The following is a 25,580-nucleotide window of genomic DNA, read 5'->3' as shown; positions in this document are numbered from 1 at the left end:
CCAATTATGGATTAATGTTAAGTATTCCAGCAGCTACGTACTTTTCTTGCTAGTATAACTCCTTTAACTGTTCCAGACCTCACGCCAGCCTGCGTGAGCTTAAACGCGTGCCTTTCGGCTACCCGTCACTGTGGATTGGCTGTCTTGCCAGTCCACAACAAAATGCAAATCAGTTTGTTTTCTTCGATAACATTGACCGGTACAACATGAAACACGGACTGTGAGAAACTGTTAAGTTTAGTCAAAGAAAAAGTTTGTGGCATCTTGAGTCGGTATGCAGTTCAGAATGTATGAACATAAGTCACAGGTGTATTACAAACCACAAGTAGGCAATATCTAGGCGTAAACCATAACCTCAAAAAATTCGTACAAATGAGAAGGATGTTGTATCCTACGCGTGAAGCTAGTGTAGTGGATCTTTCTTAGGTTGTGGTAGGTGTGTAACCTCCCCCTTCCTAATCAGCCTACTGAATAGCGATATAACTGACCGTGATCGCATACGCCTAATGACATTTTACTGTGAGTAAGACTTTCGTTACAGGAGAAAAATAACAACGGTTACTTGGAGGAAACTGTACAACAGACCCTTCTGAAGAATGAATCTATTCTAAATTAAGATACATACTGAGGATAAGTGGGTAGGATATGGTAGAATCGCTCACGAACCGCACAGAGTGGGAAAGGATACCACGTAATATGTATTACTAAAATTTCTGATAATACAAAGAAAACACTGATTATTGAAACGGGGGATAATTAAACGGTCGCCAGTCTGCCAGGGCAATGAATCTCCAGACTCTTAAGAAAGGCAACGGTAAAGAAATTTAAGCAATAATCACTGGGTTGGCAACAGAAGGTTGTCACGCTTTTCTGCAGCACAACAGCTCACGAGAAGATAAATGAATCATAAAGCACTGAGTTTGCAGTTACTTATTCTGAAATTCTAAATTTCGAAAGTAAAATTGACTGGAGTTATTAATTAAATAAATGTAACTAAGACTTTTTATGTACAAAAATTACTTTCCGTAACGTCAGTGTAACGTAATTCAAACTTTAGAAAGAGGCAAGCAAGTTGCTTTTGATCATTGAAACATTGAATTGAAGTTACTTTGAGCAAACAGGCAACTGATTTTACTTTTAATGTAACAACCATAAAACATATACCAAGTCAGCGGAAGTCACTCGCTTAGCTAAGTACGGAATAAATGAAATTGTGCACTCTTTAATTTCTGCTGTATCTTTAGTTATTAGTTTTGCCAGTGAAATTTTTCGTCACTTTAAGTGAATGAAGTTAATACTCAAAATTGCAAATTATTTTGGCCTCTGTTATGCAATACAAGAATGAACAGTTGCTGAGGCAAAAAATTTAGACTGAAACTGGTCATTAGCAAACACACAAAACTGGCAGTAAATAATCAGTTTTCATATTCTTACGACACTCGGTGATTGCATAGAAAGGTAAGGGACCCTTCCTGCTAATAATGTCTTAGGACAATGACAACACAGATGCCCTATAAGTTTTAACTATTGCAAGTTATTATTCAAGTGAATCATACTTTTTGAAAGGAATTCAACTGGGCAAAGCCTCTACAGTACTACGTCAGTTAACAGTCTTACGATGATGTAGCTGTGCGGACGACGAGGAATGTAGCCGACGACACTGCTGAGCTGCCTTTGTTGTTGCTGCTGCTGCTGTTCGATGAGAGGAACACCGAGTCGTCTTCAGTGCCACAATTATAGGACAATTATGGGACAGACAATAATTGGAATTGCAGCTTTCTCTGACTGTCCACTCCTACCGCGCTCTCAATACTCGCGGGTTAACGAATTAGGCGCGCCTACACTGGCGCGATCATACCTGCACCCCACACCTGAGGGAGAGCCCAACAAACACTTTTGCACTCGTTCATGACTCAAGCTGCTCTGCCTCCTCTCTGCTCGCAACGCGATAGAGACTCCCCATAAGCAAAGATAAACAATGGCACAGCTACTCGCATTTTGTCGTTGCTATCGATATATTTAAATAAAGTTCCCTTGGCTACTACCCAGCAATTTACAACATTTTCAAAATACTTACAATTAGTTACATATAGCCAGAATGAAATACACTATTACATAGGTTACTTATTAAATATAGTTGCTGTAATACAGCCTGTACATTCAGAATCAGAAGTACAGTACAAGTTTTCAACGGGTATCAAACGGCAAAATTTTTTAAGTGGTTCAGGAGGTATTTCATCTGCATTTTCGGCGTTACAGGTGGACCTTAGCTGCCTACAGATTATCATTACTACTGACTGCGTTTCTACGCCAGCAGGGTGGTGATTCTGTTACATGAAGTGGTTTCCAAAAGTGGCGTTTTTCCATTGTTCAGTGTTTGAGGGGTTCAGAGTATCTTTCACACGTATACTGAATGGCAGTCATTGAAGGTTAATTGACCTATATTCACACAACTTCAAATAAATTCAAGCAGTGTCTGTAATCTTGCCTTTCAAGGTCGCTACGAATCATCTCGAGTATGTAACAGAGTGTTTCTCTTTTCACCTCGTATATTCGTGAAACTTGTCTGATAATCAAAATAACTGAGGACAGAGTGTACAGTACTAACCTCCGTGCCGGACGCTGCCGGCTGACTGCCCTATGTAAGAAAAAAAACTGAATAAAGCATTCAATGATAAACTTGAACAGTTGTACAGCAACTTCCACCCAGACGAGATGCCGAGAAAGATAACGATAAAAAATGGTAGTTTCTAAAAAAAAGACAAATAAATAAATTGAAAAATGTTCGCTGACGGAAGCTTGGGCGGTGGCGCTAGACCCGGAGGTAAGCCGGTTCCAATCCTGGTGGTGGAAAAAATTTTAACTGCCAGTATTTGACCGGCAAGGGGAAGAGAGGTACTAGCGTAAAGCTCTTGATCACCACACTTTGAGCCAATGTCCTTGTTTAGCAACAGGACAACCATTAATTACATGTTTTTGTCTACCTTCTTATAAAATCTGAATCGCTCTAAACCGTTTCCTTGCATTCGGTTTACGTAAGAAAGTTTTTTACGCGCTACATTTAGCTAAACTTTAAACCATCGTATCTCTAGAACCGATAGGATTGTTAGATGAAAAAATATTCGTTTCGAGTTCATCCTTTTGTCTACCTTCGTGCAACTTTTGACGCGATTCGTGCAAGATTAAGGCATATAAGTGGGTCGCATCGGAAACCTCCCAGAAAAACATGTTTTTTTGCACGTAAAATCCAAAAGAAGCAAGATCAGTTACACTGGTGGTCCACATTTTATCGCTAGTGATTATTTATTTTTTATTCTTCTGGCAATGCGATAACTTTACTATTTAATTAATTCAGTACATTATATAATGTTAATACAGTCGGCACAACTACAAAGGCTTTAATACAGGCATTAAACATAAAGTTTTGATGTTTATAAACTTCATCTCGATTTTAGAACACGTAATATATATGGAACTATAGGTAGTGGTACCGTCAAACACAAGGAGTTAGGCAGATTAAAATCATCATCATTATCATCATCATCATCACCATACGACACAAACCTTACACGTGCGCGCAATACATCTATGCAGTATTGCAAATAGTGTGTAATAGAGCACGTTGTAAATAAACAGCCAAGAAACAGTACTCACCAGGTTGTTTTAGAGATAGATAAAGATCTTTCACACGCATTCGGCATCTTTTTAATAACAAAAGTCGCATTGTAGCACTCGTCTGCAACCACAGAGGCGCTGTGGTCTCCGACCCACCGTTGAAAGTGAAAACCAGTGCTACTACGCACATAAAATAGATTCTGACCTAACCAAGCGTAACCTTCTCGATCCCGGCAAAAACTGACGAAGGAGATCGGACGCAGTGTGGCTGAGCTGTCGGCCGATGTAATCGGGCGAGCTCTGGCTACAGTGTCTGACGACCGTTGTCTGTGGAACTGCGAACGCTGCCTAAGCCGCGAGCAATGCGCGGCGGCGCCGACACGCATTTCGCACTGAGTTGAGGAGGAGATCCATGAAACATTCAGGGGCATCAGCTGTTCGGCAATAAGGGAAGACAGCGGCTTGGGTCGAGCAGCGAGCTCAGGTGGTGAATATTGCATCGGCGGATGCGAGCAGGCGGTGCGCCCGCCGGATATTAATCAGGAACGCCGGGGAGACGAGACGCCACTTTCCCCGCCGCCGCCGCCGCCGCCGCCCCGCGCACATCGAGCACGAGCAATTGCTTGTTAGCTGCAGATTACAGCGCGCTCCATTACTCCCATAAACCAGTAGGCCCGGCGCCCGCGCCAGAATACTGATGGAGGCCGCCGTCTATTAGACGCGCTCGCTACTTTAGCACCGGCCTCGAGCTGTCGATATCATATCGCGCGGGGTTCCGGTGGAACGGAGAAACGCCACCGCAGGCCGAAGGGTCACAGGTAGCGTCGTGTTTCCCACATGCGGCTGCTCCGTCAGAGGACGCAGCCAGTGTTCTGTTCAATGTTCTACACTGCTTCCTTAGCTGCGGCTTTTCTTCCTAACAGAATTCTTCTTCTCCTCCTCTTTCGTCATCTTCTTTGTCGTCATGATACCTGTTTCTTCCTCTTACTGCACCGTAGTGTTAAAGGAATTCGAAACAGAATTCTGTGAAGTTATTGTAACTGGTAAGTAATACATCACTGGTAGAGGGAATATTTCACACAGATTCACATACGGCATTGTTAAACCACTTTATATGAAAAATTATATTTCCATTTCCTTACTGCCGTATTTTCCCAAAATATTCGGAAAAATAATGAACTCAAAACAAGACTCACATTTAAGTAGAAACTATACTTACTTACTTGCTTGCTTACTTACTTGGCTCTACATCCCATCTAGGGCCTTGGCCTCTCTGATTGATCACAGCCCAATCCTGACGATTTTCTGCTCGTTTCCTCCATCTTCTGGCTTCAGTTTTTCTCAAATCATTTTCCACGTCCTCCAGCCGTCGTTTCCGGGGTCTCCCTTTGCTCCTTTTGCCACCTGGATTTCCCGTGTCAATCTTTTTGACAGCTCAATGCTCCAGCATTCGCTCTACATGGTCCAGCCATCTCAATCAGGATTTCTATAAATTTCTTCCAATTTCTTGTTTCTCCTTATCCTCCATTGCCCCACCTCATACACTCCTCCAAAAATCTTTCTTGGTATTTTCCTCTCCCATCTTCTCAAGAGCTCTTCTTCTTCTACAGTCATTGTCCATGTTTCGTAGCCATACATTACCACCGGCCTTATGAGGGTTGGGTTGGCTTGTTTTGGGGAAGAGACCAAACAGCGAGGTCATCGGTCTCATCGGATTAGGGAAGGAAGTCGGCCGTGCCCTTTCAAAGGAACCATCCCGGCATTTGCCTGGAGCGGTTTAGGGAAATCATGGAAAACCTAAATCAGGATGGCCGGACGCGGGATTTAACCGTCGTCCTCCCGAATGCAAGTCCAGTGTGCTAACCACTGCGCCATCTCGCTTGGTCCGGCCTTATTACTGTTCGATAGACAGTCACCTTCGATTTTCTGCTCAGGCTACGTGACTGAAGGCTCTTCATCAAGACCCAGTAAGCTCTATTTCCTGCAGCAATCCTAGACTTTATTTCTTCTCTTATTCTTCTATCCCCCGTAAACAAAACTCCCAGGTATTGGAACTTCTCACATCTCTCATAATTGCCTCTGTTCAACTTAATATATTTCTCTTTAACAACAGCATTTTTCCTGGAAGCAAAGAGATACAGTGTTTTTGTATTGTTTACTCTAAGTCCCAACTATTCTGCGTTATTTTCCATTCCGCCAAATCCTTCTTCCATTTATTTCAAACTTCTAGACAGCATACACACATCATCGGCATAAACTAGATTTTGGTGCATACAGTTAAGCAGAGATCCACCTCAGTTATCAATCTCCACCCTTCGCATCACTCTCTCCAACACTATGTTGAATAGTAGCTTGGATAATGCATCACCCTGTCTTAACCCTTGGTTGATCTCAAATTCTTTAGAAAGTTTTCCTTCTACTTTTACCTGACATTTTGTGCTGGTGAGGGTCATTTGTATCAGTCTGATAAATTTACTTGGGACTTCCATCTCCATTAAGTTGTCATATAGCTTTTTCCTTTTAACATTATCATAGGCCTGTTTAAAGTCTACAAAATGCTGGTGTACATCCACATTATTCATAACACTTTTCCAATATTAGCCTTATAATGAAGATCTAGTCAGTTGTTGATCTGCCCCGTGGAAAACCGCACCAGTAGTCTCCGAGTACTTCTTCTGTAACTAGTGGAAGTCTCATAGCAATGACTTTGGCTAATACTTTGTACACGACGCTGACTAAAGCAATACCGCAATAATTTTCACAGTTTGCTTTGGCCTTCTTCTTATGAATCGGGCACAAAATGGCCAGGGAAATGTTCGAAATTTGTCGTAAGGTCTTAAGGGACCAAACTGCTGAGGTCATCGGTCCCTGAGCTTACGCACTACTGAATCTAACTTAAACTAACTTACATTAAGGACAACACACACATACACGCGAATGCCCGAGGGAGGACTCGAACCTCCGACGGGGCAGACGCGCGGACTGTGGCAAGGCGCCCTAGAACGCGCGGCTACCCCGCGCGACATAATGGCCATGTTGCACTCGTCTGTACTGTACTGAAGAAACTGTCTATACTGTAGAAACTGTATGTACTGTAGAAACTATACTGACGGAAAAAATAATTAATGAAATTATGGGAATAAATTTGTGTAGGTAACATATCTAAGTGGTTAACATTGCAAAATCACAGGTCAATGTAAGTGCGAAATAAGCCATTGGAAATGTGGAATGCTGGTACATTAATAACGGGCGTAACCCCCATAATGTTGAATGCAAGCATGAAAACGTGCATGCATCGTGTTGTACAGCTGCCGTATGTCAGTTCGTGGAATGGAGTTCCATGCCTGTTGCACTTGGTCCTCAACACAGGGACGGTTAAATCTGCTTGTGGATGACACTGTATTTGGCGTCCGATAAGGTCCCATTTGTGCTCCACTGCAGACAGATCTGGTGGTCGATCGGGTCAAGGCAACACGTCGACGATCTGTAGACCATGTATGTGGGCGAGAGATATCTTGTTGGGAGACAACCCTAGAATGCTGCCCATGAATGGCAGCACAACAGGTCGAATCACCACATTGATGTACAATTGTGCACTCAGGTGCGTGAGATAATCATTAGAGGGTTCCTGCTATCAAATGAATTCGCACCCCAAACCAAATTCCCAGGTGTAGGTCCAATTCGTCTAGCACACGGACTAGTGAGGTGCAGGTCAACTGGCCTCCATCTAACCAACACGCGACCGTCACTGGCACTGAGGCAGAACCAGCTTTCATCAGAAAGCACAACAGACCTCCACCCTGCCTTCCAATGAGGTTTCACTTGACACCGCTGAAGTAGCAAGTGATGACGGTTTAAGGTCTGTGAAATGCACAGGGTGCCTGACTCGGAGCTATGCTTGAAGTAACCGAATTGTAACAGTTCGTTGTGCCACTGTGGTGCCAACTTTTGCTCAAATTTCCGCTTCCGATGCAGTACGTTGAGCCATAAGCCACAAACGATAGTCTTCCCTCTCGGTAGTGCCATGTGGACATCCAGAGTGCAGTCTTCTTGTGACTGGACGTTCTCGTAACCACCACTGCCAGCAATCATGTACAGTGACTTACTCCCGGCAGACCTTTGTCCAATACCACAGAAAAAAAATCCAGCTTCTCGCAGCGCTATTACATAACTTCGTTCGTGTTCGTACTCAGTGAAGTGAAGTGCTGATAATGGCATCCCTTTGCCTTAAAGACATTCTTGACTAAAATCAAGTCACCACGTCCAGTCTCAAAGGTAACTAACGCTCACGCCGATACAGCGCGTATTTAAACTTGATTTACACCTTCATAGTGCCGTTACCAGCACCACTCTTATGCGACTGGCCCGAAATCTGAATAGACATTATTTTTCATGTGTAGAACTGAAAATGCTGTTTATACATTCACTCACCAAGTGTTGCTAGTCTTAAATAATAAAATATCGGCAGTTGGTTTTTTTTGGATATTTAAAAGTAGTTTATTTGCGTAGATCACGTTCCTTCTTTGAAAAAAGTGAGTTTTTTGGATTTGAAGGCTTCAAGCACTACTGTTTTGAATCATAACAAACAGAATGCAAAAGGTTGTGCTGCCTAACGCAGACAGTCTTGAAAGTGAAGAAAATTTTAATGATTGGAGGAAAGCACGAAGGATGTCCCACACGGTTCAATTTAATTTTAGGCCCACTCCTGCTGCATTGTTTGTAAAGATAGCTTCGTCGATAAAGAGAATTCTCTGAAGATTGAATCTGTTGAACTAATCTCTCATCATAAGAGGGTGACAGAGTAGCATGCCTGAAGAACTGCATTCCAGCCAGCAGCTGTAGGAATTGTTCTTTATTTTTATACTGTTTTCGGTCGTAGTGACTGTCACCACAGGAAGAAAAACCAGCTCATTAGGTTGATAACCAGTTCATCTTTCCTTTAGATGAACTGAAAGTTTTCAAAGTTAAAAGATGTTTACAAGACTATACGTACTACACCATGACTCTAAGCACTATACAATTGGCGTCATTATAACTCACAACCCAATATGAAAGAAACGTGAGGATTTATTTCAGTTAAAGTATTCTCTGTTTAATTTCTGTGATGATGGTCGCTACTACTGAAACCGGTAAATAATGAAGTGTACTTCCCACAGCTGACGCTTAAAATGCAGTTATCCATGTTCCTGCCACCTGTAGCAATTCACCTGTCTAAAACATTTGAACAGCGCTGCGTCTTCCGCAATCCCACTAATTAATCTTCCAATGAAATGACACATGATGCGGATAGAAGTTTTGAAAGTTTCTTTGGGTTTGCTGCCGGATACTAATAACAACTCGATTCAATAATTCGGCGATCCAACCGTTCTCCTGAAGATGGCGAACAGTTGGATCGCCGAAATATTGAATCGAGTTGATTTTAGCATCCGGCAGCAAACCCGAAGAGACTTTCCAGGCTTATTACGCCGGAAAAGCTTGCGGAGTCAAACGGATAGAAATTGTCTGCGTGAAAATTTCGAACGATACTGAGCTGACTTATATTAACGTTTCTCTGGAGCTAATATCTGGTTTGTTGATGAAATCTTCTCGGGCTTCCATCCATGAGTGTCATTCTCATCATCTTCTGGCGAAGATGATGAGAATGACACTCATCGAAACGTCGCGGATTTTCGACGCAGCTACCCGGATGGAAGCCCGAGAAGATTTCATCAGCAGGATACACTGGAAAAGCCTACATTCACATAAAATATCTGGCTTATTAGCAACATGTATTTGCTTCGGCCTACTCGTTGCAGGTTTGCTGTTTTCCTCTGCGTAATATTCCAATGCTCTTCCTATAGCAATTCTTTTGCACATTCACTAGATTATCATTCTTGTTGAATAGCTTTTTGCGTAAGATTCAACTATTCTCCTCTGCGTTCTCCGTAGAGATGTAGAATATCTAGTTTCTTTTGGTCTGTGAAAGACACCCTTTTTTTTTTCAAACTAACTAGCACTTGCCACACGTGAACGACACAAACAGAATGAAACCTACATGCATGCATCTATGATGGCAATGGATCTTCATGGAGTTATGCATAATTCTCCGACTATTTTTGGAGTTCACAACATGCTGGGGAACGACGGCTGGTGTGCGCCACTGAAGGCACAACTGGTATAAATCTTTTGTTGTTGTTGTGAAATGAGGTATAACTACACAGAACCTTTGCTTGAACATTATTTTTGATGTAAATGACAAAGAAAATTTTTCAGAGCGAAATGACAGAGCAAGTAAATCTTTTCTAAGACTTAAGATTCGAGATGTTAGAAACAGTGTTGGGAAGTATTGCCCATGCAACAAAATATAGGCTTTTAAATAAGAAAAAAGTGTTTCTGTTGTTCACAAACAAAGTAATCTGTTTCTAAAAAATTAAGAAAAACCAGTTTGTTAAAAGATCTTTCAAATTGTGGTCGACTGAACCTGACACGTCGGGATACTGCAGCTTATGTAAACACATGCGCTACTGTGTACTGTGTTTCTGTGATGTAATAAGCATCTGTGAATGATATATATATGGACATGGCCGTTTGCGCAAAATGCTTTACATTTTTAAATATTTTAGTTATGACAATTCTTTTGTGATGTGCTGGTTTTTATCCACATGACAACATAGCATAAGGTCCAACGTAAAATGAATACGGTTCATAACAAAAAGATTTTTTAAGACCTGAAGATGACAGCAAATTCTGTCGAAACCGGTTGTTTCAAATATAGAAATATCTGTGCTATCGTGGCTGTTGATTTTTTGTAGATCGTACAGATGACGAATGCTGTCCCGAAATACGTTATGCCACGCCTGCTCTATCTGTTCACGTAGTTCTGTAAGAGTTGTTGGTTCCGTAGTCGCACGAATCATGTCCCTCATGTGCTCGATTGGGGACAAGTCCGGAAATCCTGCTGGCCAGAGAAGTCGCTGCTCGTCTTGCAAAGCACGCTGAGTTCCACAGGTGGTTTGTAGGAGAGCATTATCCTGTTTGAGCAGCACATCACTCCGCGTTGCAAGAACAGCGAAAGAACGGGTATAACAAAATTCTGCACGTACCCAACACTGGTTAGCGTCCCCTCCAGAAACACCAAAAGTGAACGAGCGCTGTAGCTTATTGCACCCCACACCATAAGGCGTAGTCTGGGACCAGTCTGTCTCGGACGAACTGACTCTATGAGTTAGCGCTCATCAGGTCTACGTCGTATAGACAAATGACCATCGCGTACATACGGACAGAATTTGCTTTCATCGCTGAAGACCACGGTGCGCGATTCCACATTCCAAGTGATTCTCTGACAGCACCAGTCGAATCGTGCACGTTGATGCTGTGGCTTGAGAGGAAGACGGGCCAGACATATGCATGCACATAGTCCCACTGCTAGTAACTGGTTCGCGACAGTTCGTGTTAACATGTCTGGGCTCACAGGCTGTGGTAGCTGTACGAACCATTGCTGCCCTTACAATACAACGATCCAGTGCTGTGTGGACATCCAGAACCTCCTCCATAAGTGTGAGAATGTTCACGTGACCACTAATGATGCAGGATTTCAGGATTTCAATACACCATATTATTCCCCAGTCTTTTGGCTACAAAAGACTATTTTGCGACATAATCCCCAATCAGTGCGACAGCCATACGCCAGATTTGAACCGGGGACCTAGAAACGATAGAGATACTTCGTCCCGCCGTAGTCCTCAGTGGTTCACATCCCCACAACAGGACACAGCAGTCCACCCACCCCACCGCCGCCCCACACTGGGCCCAGGGTTATTGTGCGGCTCGGCCCCCCTGTGCTCCCACCCCCCCCCCCCTCCCCCACCCGGGAGCCGGGAAGTCTCATACCAGACGAGTGTAACCCCAAATGTTTGCGTGGTAGAGTAATTATGGTAACTGAGGCGGAAAAAGGAGAACCGACCCGCATTCGCCCAGGCGGACGGAAAACCGCCTTAAAACCATTCACAGGGTGGCCGGCACACAGGACCTCGACACTAATCAGCCGGGGACCGGCACGTCTTCCGCTCTGGAAGCAGGGCGTTAGATCGCGAGGCTAGCCGGGCGGATACGCCACTTCACTGGGAGGACCTGTACCCCCGCATAGTACCACTCCACCGGTCGATGTCGGAGCCAACGTCTTGCAACATCAACAACCCCCCATCACCCACGCACTGCTTCATTGGACCAAACAGATGGCAGGTGCGAGATACAGGCTGTAGGCTGCATGACAAATTCATCCAATGAAGTTTTGTGAACTTCTCTCTGGTGCGCAGACTTGCGTGGTGCCTCTCGTTTGCATTTTGTGTCGTTTCTTCGTTTTCCTGAGGGTAGCACTATACAATTCCCAGTTGATAGTTGCACCATGAGGGAGGACACCAAACAGAACAACATCTTCAGGTTCCCAGCAGATCGTCGCCGTGACTTTACCGGCTGAGGACACGGATTTGAACTTTTTCTTCGGAGGAAAGGTGCTGTGGTGTCACTCAGTGGATTGCCGTTTTGTTTCCGGTTCGAAGTTATGAATCCATGTTTCATCACCTGTAACGACGTTCGCCAAAAATTGTCACGAACAGCCCTGTAATGCGCAAGCAATCCGCACAGTTGTACTTTGTCACTGTTTATGGTTATTCGTTACGCGGCGGGGAACCCAGTGGGTCTAGACCTTTTAGTACCCTCAGTGTTGGACGATTGTGTCAGAGAGGTGTTTGTGATCCGTCAACAATCTCGGAGGAGTGTGTCTACACTTTCTAGTATTGCAGGAATCATCTGTGTGCGGCCGGTCAGCATGCGGAAGATCGGTCAGGTTTGCGACCTTGTTGCGATGATGCCAAACGCCTCGCCCAACGACTCACCGTGCTTTTGTTCATTGACAGGTTTCCCTAGACAATCTGAGAGCGCCGATGAATATCTGCTATTCTCTGGTTTTCCGCTCGACATTTTGAAGGGTACATATATCGCCGCCACCTATCGGAACTTCATGAAACTATAGGGAATGGAAATGCCGTGTGGCTAGGGCCTCCCGTCGGGAAGACGGGTCGCCTGGTGCAAGTCCTTCGAGTTGACGCCACTTCGGCGACTAGTGTGGCGATGGGGATGAAATAATGATGATAAGGAGAACACAACACCCATTAGCTGAGCGGAGAAAATCTCCGACCCAGCCAAGAATCGAACCAGGGCCTTTAGGTATGACATTCCGTCGCACTGGCCACTCAGCTACCAGGGACAGACAACGTTAGGTATGACATTCCGTCGCACTGGCCACTCAGCTACCAGGGGCAGACAAACTATAGGGGCTAAATCGGGACTATTCTACAACGTCCCACAACAAATTTCGCATTTTGTCAACCGAAATTGTCCGAGAAAAAAAATGTACTACATTACATATTGATCTCTCCTAGTATAATCCACCAAATTAGCCGAGAGCGCTAATTCGTTGCTTCCTGGACTCGGCTAGTAGCGCCAGCACCGGATCGAATCCGCCTGGCGGATTAACGACGTGACCAGTGTGTCGGCCAGCCTGGATGTGGTTTTTAGGTGGTTTTCCACATCCCGCTAGCTGAATACTGGGCTGGTCCTCACATCCCGCCTCAGTTACACGACACGCAGACATCTGTAACACTTCCGCATTATATCATGGTTTACACTGGACGCAGACAGCTGGGGTACACTGACTCCGTCCTGGGGCGTATGGGGTAGGAAGGGCATCCGGTCACCCCTTTAAATTAACCTTGCCAAATCCGTTGTAACCACGCCGACCATATGGAAATTGCGGTACAAAGGCACAATTGAAAGAGAGATTGATCGCTTCTCGTATAATGGAGACAGTATAATATGATATATGAAGTTTCTAAAAACAGCTACAAAACATCCAAAATGGAACCACAAAGTGACACAGAGCAAATAAATACTGTAAATCTAAAGAAATATCCCTAGAATAAGAACTGTATCGAAAGATTCATATGACAGGTGTGTCGTCATCAGAACAGATATCACAAGAGTATAGATTCGTTTCAGGATGTAGAAGTTGGTGGAAGTTGGGGCGCGTTGGACGATAACAAGTAGACGAATGTATAGATGTATCAGTCACGACGGAGGCCCCATATAGAGGCGAAGTGACGGCGGGTGTCCTTGCAGAGCTGGTACGGCGCGTGGTGCTACTGTCGGGGTCGGCGCTGAGCCCGTGGGCGGTGCAGCGCGACCCGCTGGCGGTGAAGCGGCGCGTGGCGGAGCACACGGGCTGCCACGGAGACCTGCTGGCCGAGGACCTGGCGCCGTGCCTGCGGGACCTGCCGCTGGCCGCGCTGCTCGCCGTGCGAGCTGACGCTCCGCGCTTCCTGCCCGGCTTCGCGCCCTTCCTCACGCCAGCGGACGCCTCCTCGGAGGCGGCGGAGGCGGCGGCGGCCGCGGCGGAGGCGGCGACGCGGGCGGCGGCCGAGGAGGCGGCGCCCGCCTGGAGGCTGGCCGCCGACGGGGACTCCCCCGCCGCCGCCGCCGCAGCGGACTTCCCCGACCGCGACCTGCTCTTCGGCCTCACCACCACCGAATCCTACCTCGACCTCAGCGCTCAGGTAAGTGCACTTTCACTCCGCCTAGCGGCTGATTAACTCTCGCAACTCTTGTCAGTCAGTATTATAGCGGCGGCGTCAGTCGTGGTTTGTGTTGATCTCGTTGGAGTGTGAAAGATCAGGAGCAGACTTGTCAAGGCTGCCGTTCCGACTCCCTTACTCAGGGTGCGCAGTTTCGTTAGCAGGAAGCAGGAGAAAATCCAGGAACTAGTTGATTGGTATCTTAAAATTTTTGTATGTATGGGGATCCACAGCTTCCAGATGTCTAATAAACGTAAACGTGGTCCGTAGTAGCTGTATGTGATTTTTACGTACTCGTGCGCTTCGCTAATTTCAACTACTTGTCATTTTCTAGCACAACCGCATGGCAACTGACAGCAACTAGTAATTTGTTGCCAGCTCCTGTTAGTTACCATGTGATTGTGCTTGACAGCGACAAGCAGTCGAAATTTGTGAATCGCACGATTAAATAAAAATCACATCATAGCCTACCACGGACCGTGTTGACGTTTGATTTATATCGCTTTTACGTCAAGTTGGCACTTGGGAGGGATGGGTCGAGCCCACAGTCCACTGCGGCACTCTCATTTCATCGCCAACATCCTCCAAGGCTCATAGTGTTCTAGAGCGGACAAATCTCGCACAGTAAGCGCTGCAGACTGCAATGTCAATGCCGCAACAGGGCGTGCCAGAAGAATGCCCCGGCAACTGCTAACGACAGAAGCGATGCGTCTGTGAGGCGAATTCCAGATGGTGTTGGTCGTCATTGGAAGTTGAATATCAGGAACAGATTTGTCAGAGCAGCAATTTTGATACCCTTATTTAGCCGTTGCAAGTTCACTGGAGGTAAGCAGAATCAAATCTATCCGCACTGTGATTAGAATTACTGTACTTGATTTATTTCTCTTGTATATACAGCTGGCGCATAGGTTCCTGAAGCTACAGTCTTCAGCAGCAGTGTACTGGCGTTTCCTCACCCACAGCCTTTATGATTCAATGCTGTCTGACTAGGGCGACCACACACAGTTAGTATTCCAGTCTGGCGGCCAGTGCTGCATTAGTGCAGACTGTCACAGCTATGCAGAGTTACTGCATACTGCTGTCCCAGCAGTGGCTAATTACAGAGGCGATGGCATCTGTGAAGCGAACTCCAGATGGTGATGGATAGCGTCGATCTCACTGGAGAGTAGTCGATCATGAGCAGAACTGTCAAAGTGGCCATTCTGATGCCTTTACCCTGGATGTGCTGGTCTGCGGGTCCAATAGTGACAAGCAGGATCAAATATAGCCACGACTCAGAACTAGTTTATTGATTTCTCTTGTACGTCAACCTGGGGCTTGGAATGGTGGGTCGAACTCCCTGTCCTCAGTGGCAATGTGCTGTCGTTTACTTGCTCGCAGCCTTCGGGTTTCTGCGCAGTTTAGAGCGGGGCGACCTTACACAGTTAGCGTCCCAGTCTGGTGACTGGTGCTGCATCAGTTGCTAGGGACGTAGGCTGGCACGGGCCTGCCTATGCAGCGGCTAATGACAGAAGTGATGGCATCTGTGTAATGGACCCCAGCCCCTCATGTATGGCTTATTTCTAGTTAATGGTCCTTCAGACCACCAGTGCTGGTGTAGGACTGTCTGTCAGGCGAACCCGTGAGACGACAGCCATTGACGACTGCATTAGCAGACGACAACAAAGCAATGAGGCTTCTCCATACCACGTGGAGGTAGCCCACTCCACAGTCGCTGCCGACTCAATACCCTTTGCTAGCTGGCCCGCCAGTGCTTATAAGTGACAAGAACAGGTGTGTTGACATTTCAGTAACTCCGCTGGTTGCCTAACCGGTGGTAATACCAGCTTACTGATAAGGGACCATGATGGCAGAATGCTGTGCCATCTGCTAATTGCAATCAGCACATTTCGACCAGCGGCGGCTGGCACTGTTTGTTCACGACTTCCTGATCAAGTGCTTCCCAGTTCTGGGTCGATGGAAGTTCATAGAAGTCACTCAACTCAGGGCCAAAGATGTTTTGTGCTCAGCCACAGCCAACATTGACGATCTACTAATACAATACCTCTGTGTGTAAAAATTTGGAAATTTGTGGGAAGTCCTATGGGACCAAGCATACACACTACTTAGTCTAACTTAAACTAACTCACGCTAAGGACAACACACTCACCCATGCCCGATGGAGGACTCGAACCTCCGACGGGGGAAGCCGCGAGAACCGTCACAAGGCGCCCTAGACCGCGCGGCAGCACAGTGCGGCCTCTGCGTGTACAATAGCCATTATGAAGTAATTGTCGTACAAAAAAAATTATGCAGAAGTGGGGTGCCAACACAGTGAGGAAAGTGTAGCTGGCTGCATCTGCACCCTCACGCTCCCCGCAGCCCTCTTAAGTGTTGGGTGTCAGTGGGGAGAGCTTGCTTTATCGCTCCCCACACCTCCCTGTACACTCAGTCAGGATGTCGTGAACAAATAATATACAGGACAGAGAAACAGAAATTTTAAAAGAAGGTATTCAGAAGACCTTAGAATCATAAATAGTAATAGCTGCATATGACATTTGCTGGCCAATTAACAGCCCACAACTACCATCCAACTAAAATACACATAGATTTAAAATACTGAAATCCATCCATAGCCGCTTTTGAAAACTTATTGTGCAGACATTTTACCGCAGCAGTTTTAGATAAGAATTTTTTGAACTATGGCTAAGACACCAGAAGAGGTCGGGCCTGTGCTGCCTCGTTTACACAATGTCAGCCTTATCAAATAATTTTGGTAGCCACTACGCCATTATGTGTGCGTTGCTCATTGCTTTTAGTTTATTTTGAGGTGGGTGAAGAGGCTGTTTCATATCCATAATGGGATTCGAGTACGATTCGGACTACCCCGAAAAAGGCAATCGCAGTTACCGTGTGTCAGCACAAATCTCGCGTGTCTCGCGTGCTGACTGCTAGCGCTGCCAGAGGCAAGAGAGGCATCTTTTGTTCTCGTTTATTTTTGCTCGCAGCAGACTGCTACATTAAAAGTGTCCGCACTATACAGAGAAAATTAGAAGGGAAACACTGTATAAACGATTACACTACCTTTTGCTGTGGTGCACTATCAGAAACACTGTAAGAACTATAAAAAAAGACAACCCTAACAGAGAAAAGCTGAAGACACACACGCACTGAAACAGGTAGGGAGGGGGGCAAGGGTGGCTGGAAAGAGAGCGAGACAGAGAGAGAGAGAAAGGTAAAGAGGGAAACAAAGTAAATAGGGTTCAAAATAGACGCCAGAAGGAGCTTGAAACAAAGCCTGGGTTCAAACTGCCGCCCAGCAGCTGCAATAGAAGCTTCAAGTTCAAAATGGTTCAAATGGCTCTGAGCACTATGGGACTTAACTTCTGCGGTCATCAGTCCCCTAGAACTAAGAACTACTTAAACCTAACTAACATAAGGACATCACACACATCCATGCCCGAGGCAGGATTCGAACCTGCGACCGTAGCGGTCACGCGGCTCGAGACTGTAGCGCCTAACACTGCTCGACCACTCCAGCAGGCTAGAAGCTTCAAGTCTTGTGCGCAAAGAGTGATGCAAACGTCCCATAATTTCATCAGAATTTACCGTGCTTTATCTGATGTAGTTCTTGTAAACAGGGTCTATTAGTTCCCCCCCCCCCCCCCCCCGCCCAGAGGAAAAGTTCAAATCTTGTAGACTGGCAGACCGAGAAACAGGGCCCTTACGTACAATCCAACGTTTACTCTGTCAGTCCTATCTGGTATGGATCCCATACATATAAGCAACAGTCAAGAATCTGTCGAACGACAGTTTCGTAGGCTACTTCCTTTGTTGATGGCCACACAATAGCAGAGTGAGCGGTCTACTTAACCCACTAGACAAATATCCTCTACCATTGTTTAAAATTCTAAGTTAAAAACTGAACATTAAATTTTCAATCGGCACCTTATTTGGTGCACATTCAAAGGCTTGTAAAATGTTTATATAATCTACTTTTGTAGAAATCGTTTGATAAGATGTTTGGCCCTATTTTTTTTTTTTTTCAAAATAGTTTTTCATATGTGTAAGTGGGAATTTATGGAACGACGTGCGGCAGGACCTGGAGTTCGGCTTCAACGAGAGCCGGCGCGACCGCATCCTGCGGACGTTCGTGCGGAACGCGTACCTGTACCACTTGAACGAGATCTTCTCGACGCTGAAGAACGAGTACACGGACTGGGAGCGGCCGGTGCAGCTGCCGCTCAACGTGCGCGACGCGACGCTGGAGCTGCTGAGCGACGGCCACACGGCGGCGCCGCTGCTGCGCGTCGGCTTCCTGCACGCGGCGCGCCCGGGGCCCGGCCGCACCTATTTCCTGCACTTCTGCCACCAGGCGGCGGAGCGCGACTTCCCGCAGGTGGGTAGGCAACCCGCAGAGCTGGCGCTCGCAGTGTGCCACTGGTCTGCACCTCAATCAGAACATCTGATGAGTAGAACACGGCAAGTGCCATAACCCGATTTCCCAGAAACTTCGCTCAGTGGAAGAGGGGACAAAATAACTTAACACATGTCTTGGCTTATCTGTAGATTACTGTTTCTGAAGAAACGACGGTCGAAGTTTTTGAGGCATTTTCGAGGAACTACGTGCGTCTTTCACCACGTGATATCCTCAAACGAAATGGTGGCACAATGGTTAGCGTCGTAGCTTCTTAATTTTTTTTCCTTGACTCGAAACACGATCATTAATTTCATTTTCGTTTTCCATTTACTTACCCCTGTCTGTAGAAGATTAGTACCCAAACGTTTTCCATGGTGTAGTTATACAACGGCATCCTTATTCGTCTCCTAACTGTACGTCAGATGAATGGTTTTAAAAAAATGACAAGATTATTTGAAATTGTTTTCGGTGAAATTCCTGCGGTGCACCATGATTCATAATCAGCTAAAACGCCAGTTTTCGGAAAAATAATCAGTTACGCATGGTTTGACGCAAAATTAGTGGCAAGGTGCGAAATCCTCACCAGTGGTAGCACTTTGGAACTGCCGAACGATTTCTTACGCTGGCTTCACGTGACTATTTTTTTTTTTTTTACAACCATCCTTTGAAATTCTAGATGGTCCCTGTCCATCTCTATATAACCTCTGCCTGATCTCGATGTAATAGCGGTTGTACCTTCGCGTTTCCCCTTCACAGTCACCTGATCGATAGTCGTCTTGGGCGACTTTTGAAAGGCTGAAATGTCTCTGATGGTTTTGTTCCTCAATTGATGTCCAATGACCAGCCCATTGTCTCTCTTGACCGAGCCATTTTGTTGTTACTGCTTCTTTGCTCACAACACAGTACTCCTGGCCTCCTTTTATATTGACAAATCCGCTCTCGTGACATCTAGTAGTCAGTCCCACATTATATATCGGTGTCCAGATACTTTTGATCAGGCAGTGTGTATGGCTGCAGGGCGATCCCGTTCTGGATGCATTCACATGCTGCTCGTTCAGTTGCAGTATTAGGTTTGCTTATCGGGGTGGTAATAGTCTCCACTGTGTACTCTCGGAACTATTTCAGAACATTCTGTCGCACAAAACAAACACGTTGCACTGAGAAACAGTGCAACCAACGACAACTTTAGCGCGCAAAACAAACACGTCATACAGAGAAATAGCGCAATCAAAGAAAACTGTACAGACCGCAAGTGTCGACTGCACTTTCAGTAGCAGAGCGATAGACAGAAGTGATCAGAACAGATATAGTGACCTCCCCTGTACATTCTCTGATAACATTGTTGCTATGACAAACGCCTTGTAAACAACTGTCAGTCAGTTTGTTATTCTGATCCAGACACGTATTACGGCTTTCTACCTGTTGTACCTCTGTCACCTATAAGTCTTACACGAACGACCTGTAGTTGGCTGTGTTGAAGTGACATTCTTTTAAAATTTGGTACATGTTGTTTTTAAAACAACGGTGGTTCAGAAAATGCCTGCGTAGTTTGTTTACAGTAAGCGTTTAAGGAAACAACATCGGTCAAAATAGAAACAATTTTCACAGAGCCCTAAATAACTATACCCAGAATCGCTTGTTTCAACACCTTCGGAAAAGTCCGTTCGCAATAGATTGAAGAAGTTCGTCGCGCCCGTGCTACCTTCACCACTGAATTCCGAAAAGGTCGAAGTTATTCGGTTGTTGTTCCATGAAAACTTTGATGTTCTGCGTAACATTGAAAGCATTGCGCTACTGTTTATTTTAACCCGTGAGTTCATAACAAAAAAGTTACCTTTTTATATAAAATAGGATCTATATGTGAATAAACGCAATCTGATTTTAAGTTCCTTAGTCGTAAGAAATTTCGCAAAGTACAACAGAGTAATTAAAGAGGGGCTTAACCAAACGTAATCAAGACGAAAGTGAATCCTTAGAATAGATCACTTATAGATACAACTCGTGCTGTGTGAATGTTTTCGCTCTCCATGTCTTGCAACAGCTAGAAAATTGAAGAGACCTGAGTCAGTGTAGTACAGAAATCATATCGGTTTCTCCTTCTTCGCTGGCTCGTGTCTCGAAGTTCAGGCAAATCCCGAAATGAAAACTTTATTTCCTAACACTTTCATCTCTGATTAAGGCAGCTTATACTCTCTCCGCGTTAAATTAAGTTAAAGTCAATGTAGTAATTTCGAGAACGTAGTGAATACATGTGAAAGTATGGAGCATGTGGGAGACTAATTTGAAGACAGATCAGGGGGAATGAAAATAAGCTTATATGAATCCCAAATTATATTCATACTTATTACAATGTTCAATAATTGAATACAAGATATCGTAAACAAAAGAAAATTACCACATAACAGCTGAAATGCCCGAAGTATTATTTGATGAGTGGAAGAGCAATGAGCTAAGAAACTTGTAATCTTTGATGACTGAAATAGAATTGTATATTCATCCCAAGTGATCTCAAAACTAGTGTGCGCGAACAGAGACCATACATTTCCCAAGTCAATCCCGACTGGAAAATGTATCGCAGACAGAAATTTAATGCTACTTAAGCTGAAAACGACGCAACGTACAATCACGTAAATATATTGCAAGCATGGGAGCCAGTAACCATCTCACCATAATCCAGGACGAAATCAGTCGAGTATGCCCAGTTCACTTCCAAGTGACAAGCGTCTATATTTTCTTTTTTTCAGTAGTCAGTCTTCTGACTGGTTTGAAGTGTGCCACCCCCCTCCCCCCCCCCCCCCCGCTCCGACGAATTCCACTGTAGCGTTATCCAGTCGTAGTATGGGAAGATGTCAGCCGAGTGTTTAGTCTGGTAACCTTCTCTTAATGGAGAGAAAAGCAAAACCGTATACTTCACGAAACGCCACAGTACATCAACCTTGACTACACGCTTAATGAGTGAAACTGGAATCATGTAACTCGAAACTTCTATAATCACAAATCAGAGCTTGTCGTTTCGTTTTACAACTTAAAAGTCCTTTTTGTTTCATTTTATGTTAGGAACTTATTCTACTAAACAAACAAGCAAATGCTGTCAGAACCGGCATTGAACGCCCAACGATACCGACCAGCTACCGTGTCATTATCAGTTGTTAACCGTCACCGGACGCGGATATGGCGTGTGGTCAGCACACCGCTCTACCAACCGTTGCCACTTTTCGTGACCGGTTCGGCTACTTCTCAATCAAGTAGCTCCTCAGTTGGCGTCATAGCGGCTGAGTGCATCCCGCTTGCCAACAGAACTCGCAAGAATCGGACGGTGACCATCCAAGTGCTAGTCAACCCCGACAGCGTTTAACTTTGATGGTATGAAGGGAACCGCTCTTACCAATGCGGTAAGATCGTTGGCTCCTGTTCTACAAAACACCGACGTAATATACAATTAATGTGTGTCTTTCAAGTTAGTAGTTTTTATTGGTATATCAGTACAGATACTGATTACGAAACAGGAAAATAAAACAGAGTTTACCTATAATTAACTCAGGGAATTCACGCAAATAGTTACTTCATGATTAACTACAGAACATTTTTGTCACAATCTTGCGTTGTTTGCAACTGGTAAACCATTCAAAATTTTCAATCTATTATTCTGAACTAACAACATTCATCGTTACAAAAGTCTTTCGGTTGGTACTACTGTCTTTGTTCTGCTGAAGTACCAGCAGCGGATTCTTATAGCAAATATATTAATGACAGTAATCTCAGAAATAAGAGTACATTTTCGGACGCCCAAAACCTTCCCTTGAAATGAATTCATAATGAATACCACTGAATTTCCTTTGAACTGGATGTTATTTATATTACAAAAGAAAAATATCTCAAATAAAGGAATGTCACTGGTAAGTTTCACAAAATTTTGGCGACAACGGAAGTAAATCTTTTGTAACAGGTACTTAAGATATGAATCGTACAAGTTCACAACAACACTTGGTAGTTTTTAACACCCATGACCTGACATAATTAGAAAAAAACACGAAATCGTCACAGAACAATAATGACAAGGCACACGAAAACTTCACCCAGTAGTTTGCCCAGTTTCTTTTTCGAAAGACAGAGTAGAACATTTCGTCAGTATTGAAGCATATAATTATGGACAAACAGCTCACGTGGACAGGGATGGGGCAGGGAATCGATTGTGACTCGGTAATAGGAACAATCTCAGCATTCGCCAAAAATATTTTATGGAAGTATCAAATTCAGGATTTTTCTCCCGCTTCTTGTACTAACCACCTTGCCAGATCGCTCGGTGAAAAAGTTACTTTTGTTGAAAAGAGTAACATAAGGGAGAGTTAAGACTATCAGTAAAGTTACACTCTCGAGTAGATAAATAAAGACCGAGCGAAACGAAAGAGCCGGCCACGGTGGCCGTGCGGTTCTAGGCACTTCAGTCCAGAACCGCGTGACTGCTACGGTCGCAGGTTCGAATCCTGCCTCGGGCATGGATGTGTGTGATGTCCTTAGGTTAGTTAGGTTTAAGTAGTTCTAAGTCAAGGGGACTGATGACCTCAGATGTTAAGGTCCATAGTGCTCAGAGCCATTTTAACATTTTTTTTTTAAACGAAAGAAAAAAAGCTGATTTTGTATAAGCAGAATGTAACCATGCGTGTGACACTTCAGAACGGGTATCAACAAGAGAATTTTTCTTTGTGTTATATGTTTCTGACAAAGACATGTGAGTACAATTCATTTGGTGCCACAGGTTTCACGCAGAAACATTATATCGATAATTCGTAAGCATCAAATGACTGTGAGTGTGCATGCACTGTGTTTCACTGAGCACGTCTTGAGATTTTTGAAAACTTACAGAACTCAAAACTGAAAATCATGGGCTACATGTGCTTCTTCAAGATTCCTCCACGACTGTATGGACATTAGTTGCGGCTTTCCTGAGTGCGGCCGACAAATTTTCTGTATTCGTGGTGAGTTAACGTTGTTCATCTTCACTCTGCAATTACACACTTACGGCGGTACACAGCTTTACAGTACGTAAATCCAGTTCACAGTGCACTGTCGTCATTATAGCTTTTGTTATGATTCATCACGCTTTCACGCCATTTACTGACGGCGCACTTACGCACTGTTCAAAGAGTACATCAGTATTAGACACCAGGCCACGCTTTTAGTATACCATCACTCCATGTATTGGCGAAGAGAGCAATCTTCTTCATACTAATCGACTGAAAAAACGTGTGTATGAGGCGAGACAATGGAAGACCACAAGGGAGCGATGCAAAAGCGACTTGGTGGAAATGATGAGGGAGAGTGAGAAAGGGGAGAAAGTTTGTAGGTCTGATGATACCTTGAGGGTATCTCTTTTTTGCGTCCCAGTATCCACAGGATCAGGTGGAATCATAGGGGAGCCTGAAGCTGATGTAATCTACCGCAAATAAAGTAAGACCTATAGGTACAACTGGAAGTGTCATCCATGTTCCATAAAGATACAGCAACAGCTATGGATGGATCTACAGGGATATTCTAGTCCTGTTCTTGCTGGAGTGATGTCACACATCACCCAGTACATCATATTACCTCTGTGTAACCCTAGGTCTTCACGAAACTTGTAATCATTTTAATCAACACCAGTTTTATTTGTATCGTTGCATGTGAGAGGCCGCGAACGTGACTTGTTAATGATCCATTTGCCGCAGCTACGGTACCTTATCGCTTCCCAGGGACCACTACTGTGTAATCAAGTTGTGCAGCAGAGCTTAAAGAACGCGATAAATTATGGGGAGCGTGTGTAGGAGGTAGGGGGGCGGGGGGAGGCTTAGGGAGGGAACTAAGCACAAGTACTGTACCCTGAGTGTCGCTAGCTTTCTGTTAATTCTGCCTAAGCATGGAGGAGGGGAGGAGGGGGCGGGGGAGTTTCATTAACTACGATAGGAAAATCAAGGACTACAGGATAATTATGATTCATTTTATCAGTAGCATACCTACAATTAAAACAATCTAGCATTCATTACAAACAGATCACTTAAAACAAGTAGTTCATTGGCAACAAAAATGTAATGTTATAAGTAATTGTTGGCAAAGTTCTGAGGCAGATGAGAGTAGTAAACTGATCAAGCCACGATCATCGTTATCCTATCACGGAGTTAAGCACGGAGTACGCATCGATTCCATGGCTACCACGGCAAAGCGACAGGGCAAGGGTCCCCTAATCCCATATATTAGCCCACTTATCATACGCTAAAACATGCTGTTGCTGCGGAATGACCTTACCCTAGTCAAAGATGACCACCAGCAAACCGAAACAGTGCTATCTCAAAGCCGCCTAAGACTGCAGTCCCAGACATGGAAGATGCAGATGAATCCCTATCGGTAGTCAGAAGGCGCCCTCCATCTTTCCTCAGAGTCTGGATCCCGCGTGTGGTGTCCTCTCCAGAGTAAGCAGCCTACATTTTCTCTCTCCACTATACCAAGCCTAACTGTTCTGGTGCCTGTTTTCTGCACATCTAAAGTTCTTCAATCAATCGCTAAATTTACTGCCAATACTGGCCAATGGTATATCTTTGTAGTAGTTGCACTCCCTCCTCCAGAGACTCTGTAAAACTGTTTCCCCAGTCAACGGACTTAGCACAACCCTTAATCTAAGAAGTTGAGCTCAGAACCTAAGGCGCAGGCCATCCACCAACGACTGATGGTGTCATTTTCATTTGCACATTTTCAGACTATGGGAAAACAGACAGGAAAGAATTATCCTGTGTCTCTTGGTGTCAGCTTGGCGGGCCACCAGCCAAGTGATAATAATTCAAGCTAGCTGATGTTTTTGTACTCTTCCTAAAAATGTAGCCAAAACCTACACTTTCACAGGCTCTGGCATTCCGACAATATTTCTACAAAGTTACTCATCCCAGCGGGAAAGATTTTTCATGTCACGTTGTGGATGTGTACTGTGAACA

General features: G+C 44.8%; 1 protein-coding gene across 1 annotated transcript in view; it reads left to right on the top strand.

The window, feature by feature from the left end:
* LOC124584853 (neuroligin 4-like) overlaps positions 1-25,580 on the top strand; it is a 300,880-nt gene that overhangs the window by 105,241 nt on the left and 170,059 nt on the right. The window contains exons 2-3 of the mRNA XM_047131372.1: positions 13,771-14,204; positions 18,301-18,600. Of these exons, the coding sequence (XP_046987328.1) occupies positions 13,771-14,204; positions 18,301-18,600 (734 nt within the window). The remainder of the gene's footprint in view (positions 1-13,770; positions 14,205-18,300; positions 18,601-25,580) is intronic.

The sequence above is a fragment of the Schistocerca americana genome, chromosome 1, assembly GCF_021461395.2.
Source record: "Schistocerca americana isolate TAMUIC-IGC-003095 chromosome 1, iqSchAmer2.1, whole genome shotgun sequence".
Taxonomy (NCBI): Eukaryota; Metazoa; Arthropoda; class Insecta; order Orthoptera; family Acrididae; genus Schistocerca; species Schistocerca americana.
This window is presented reverse-complemented; position numbering and strand designations above follow the sequence as displayed.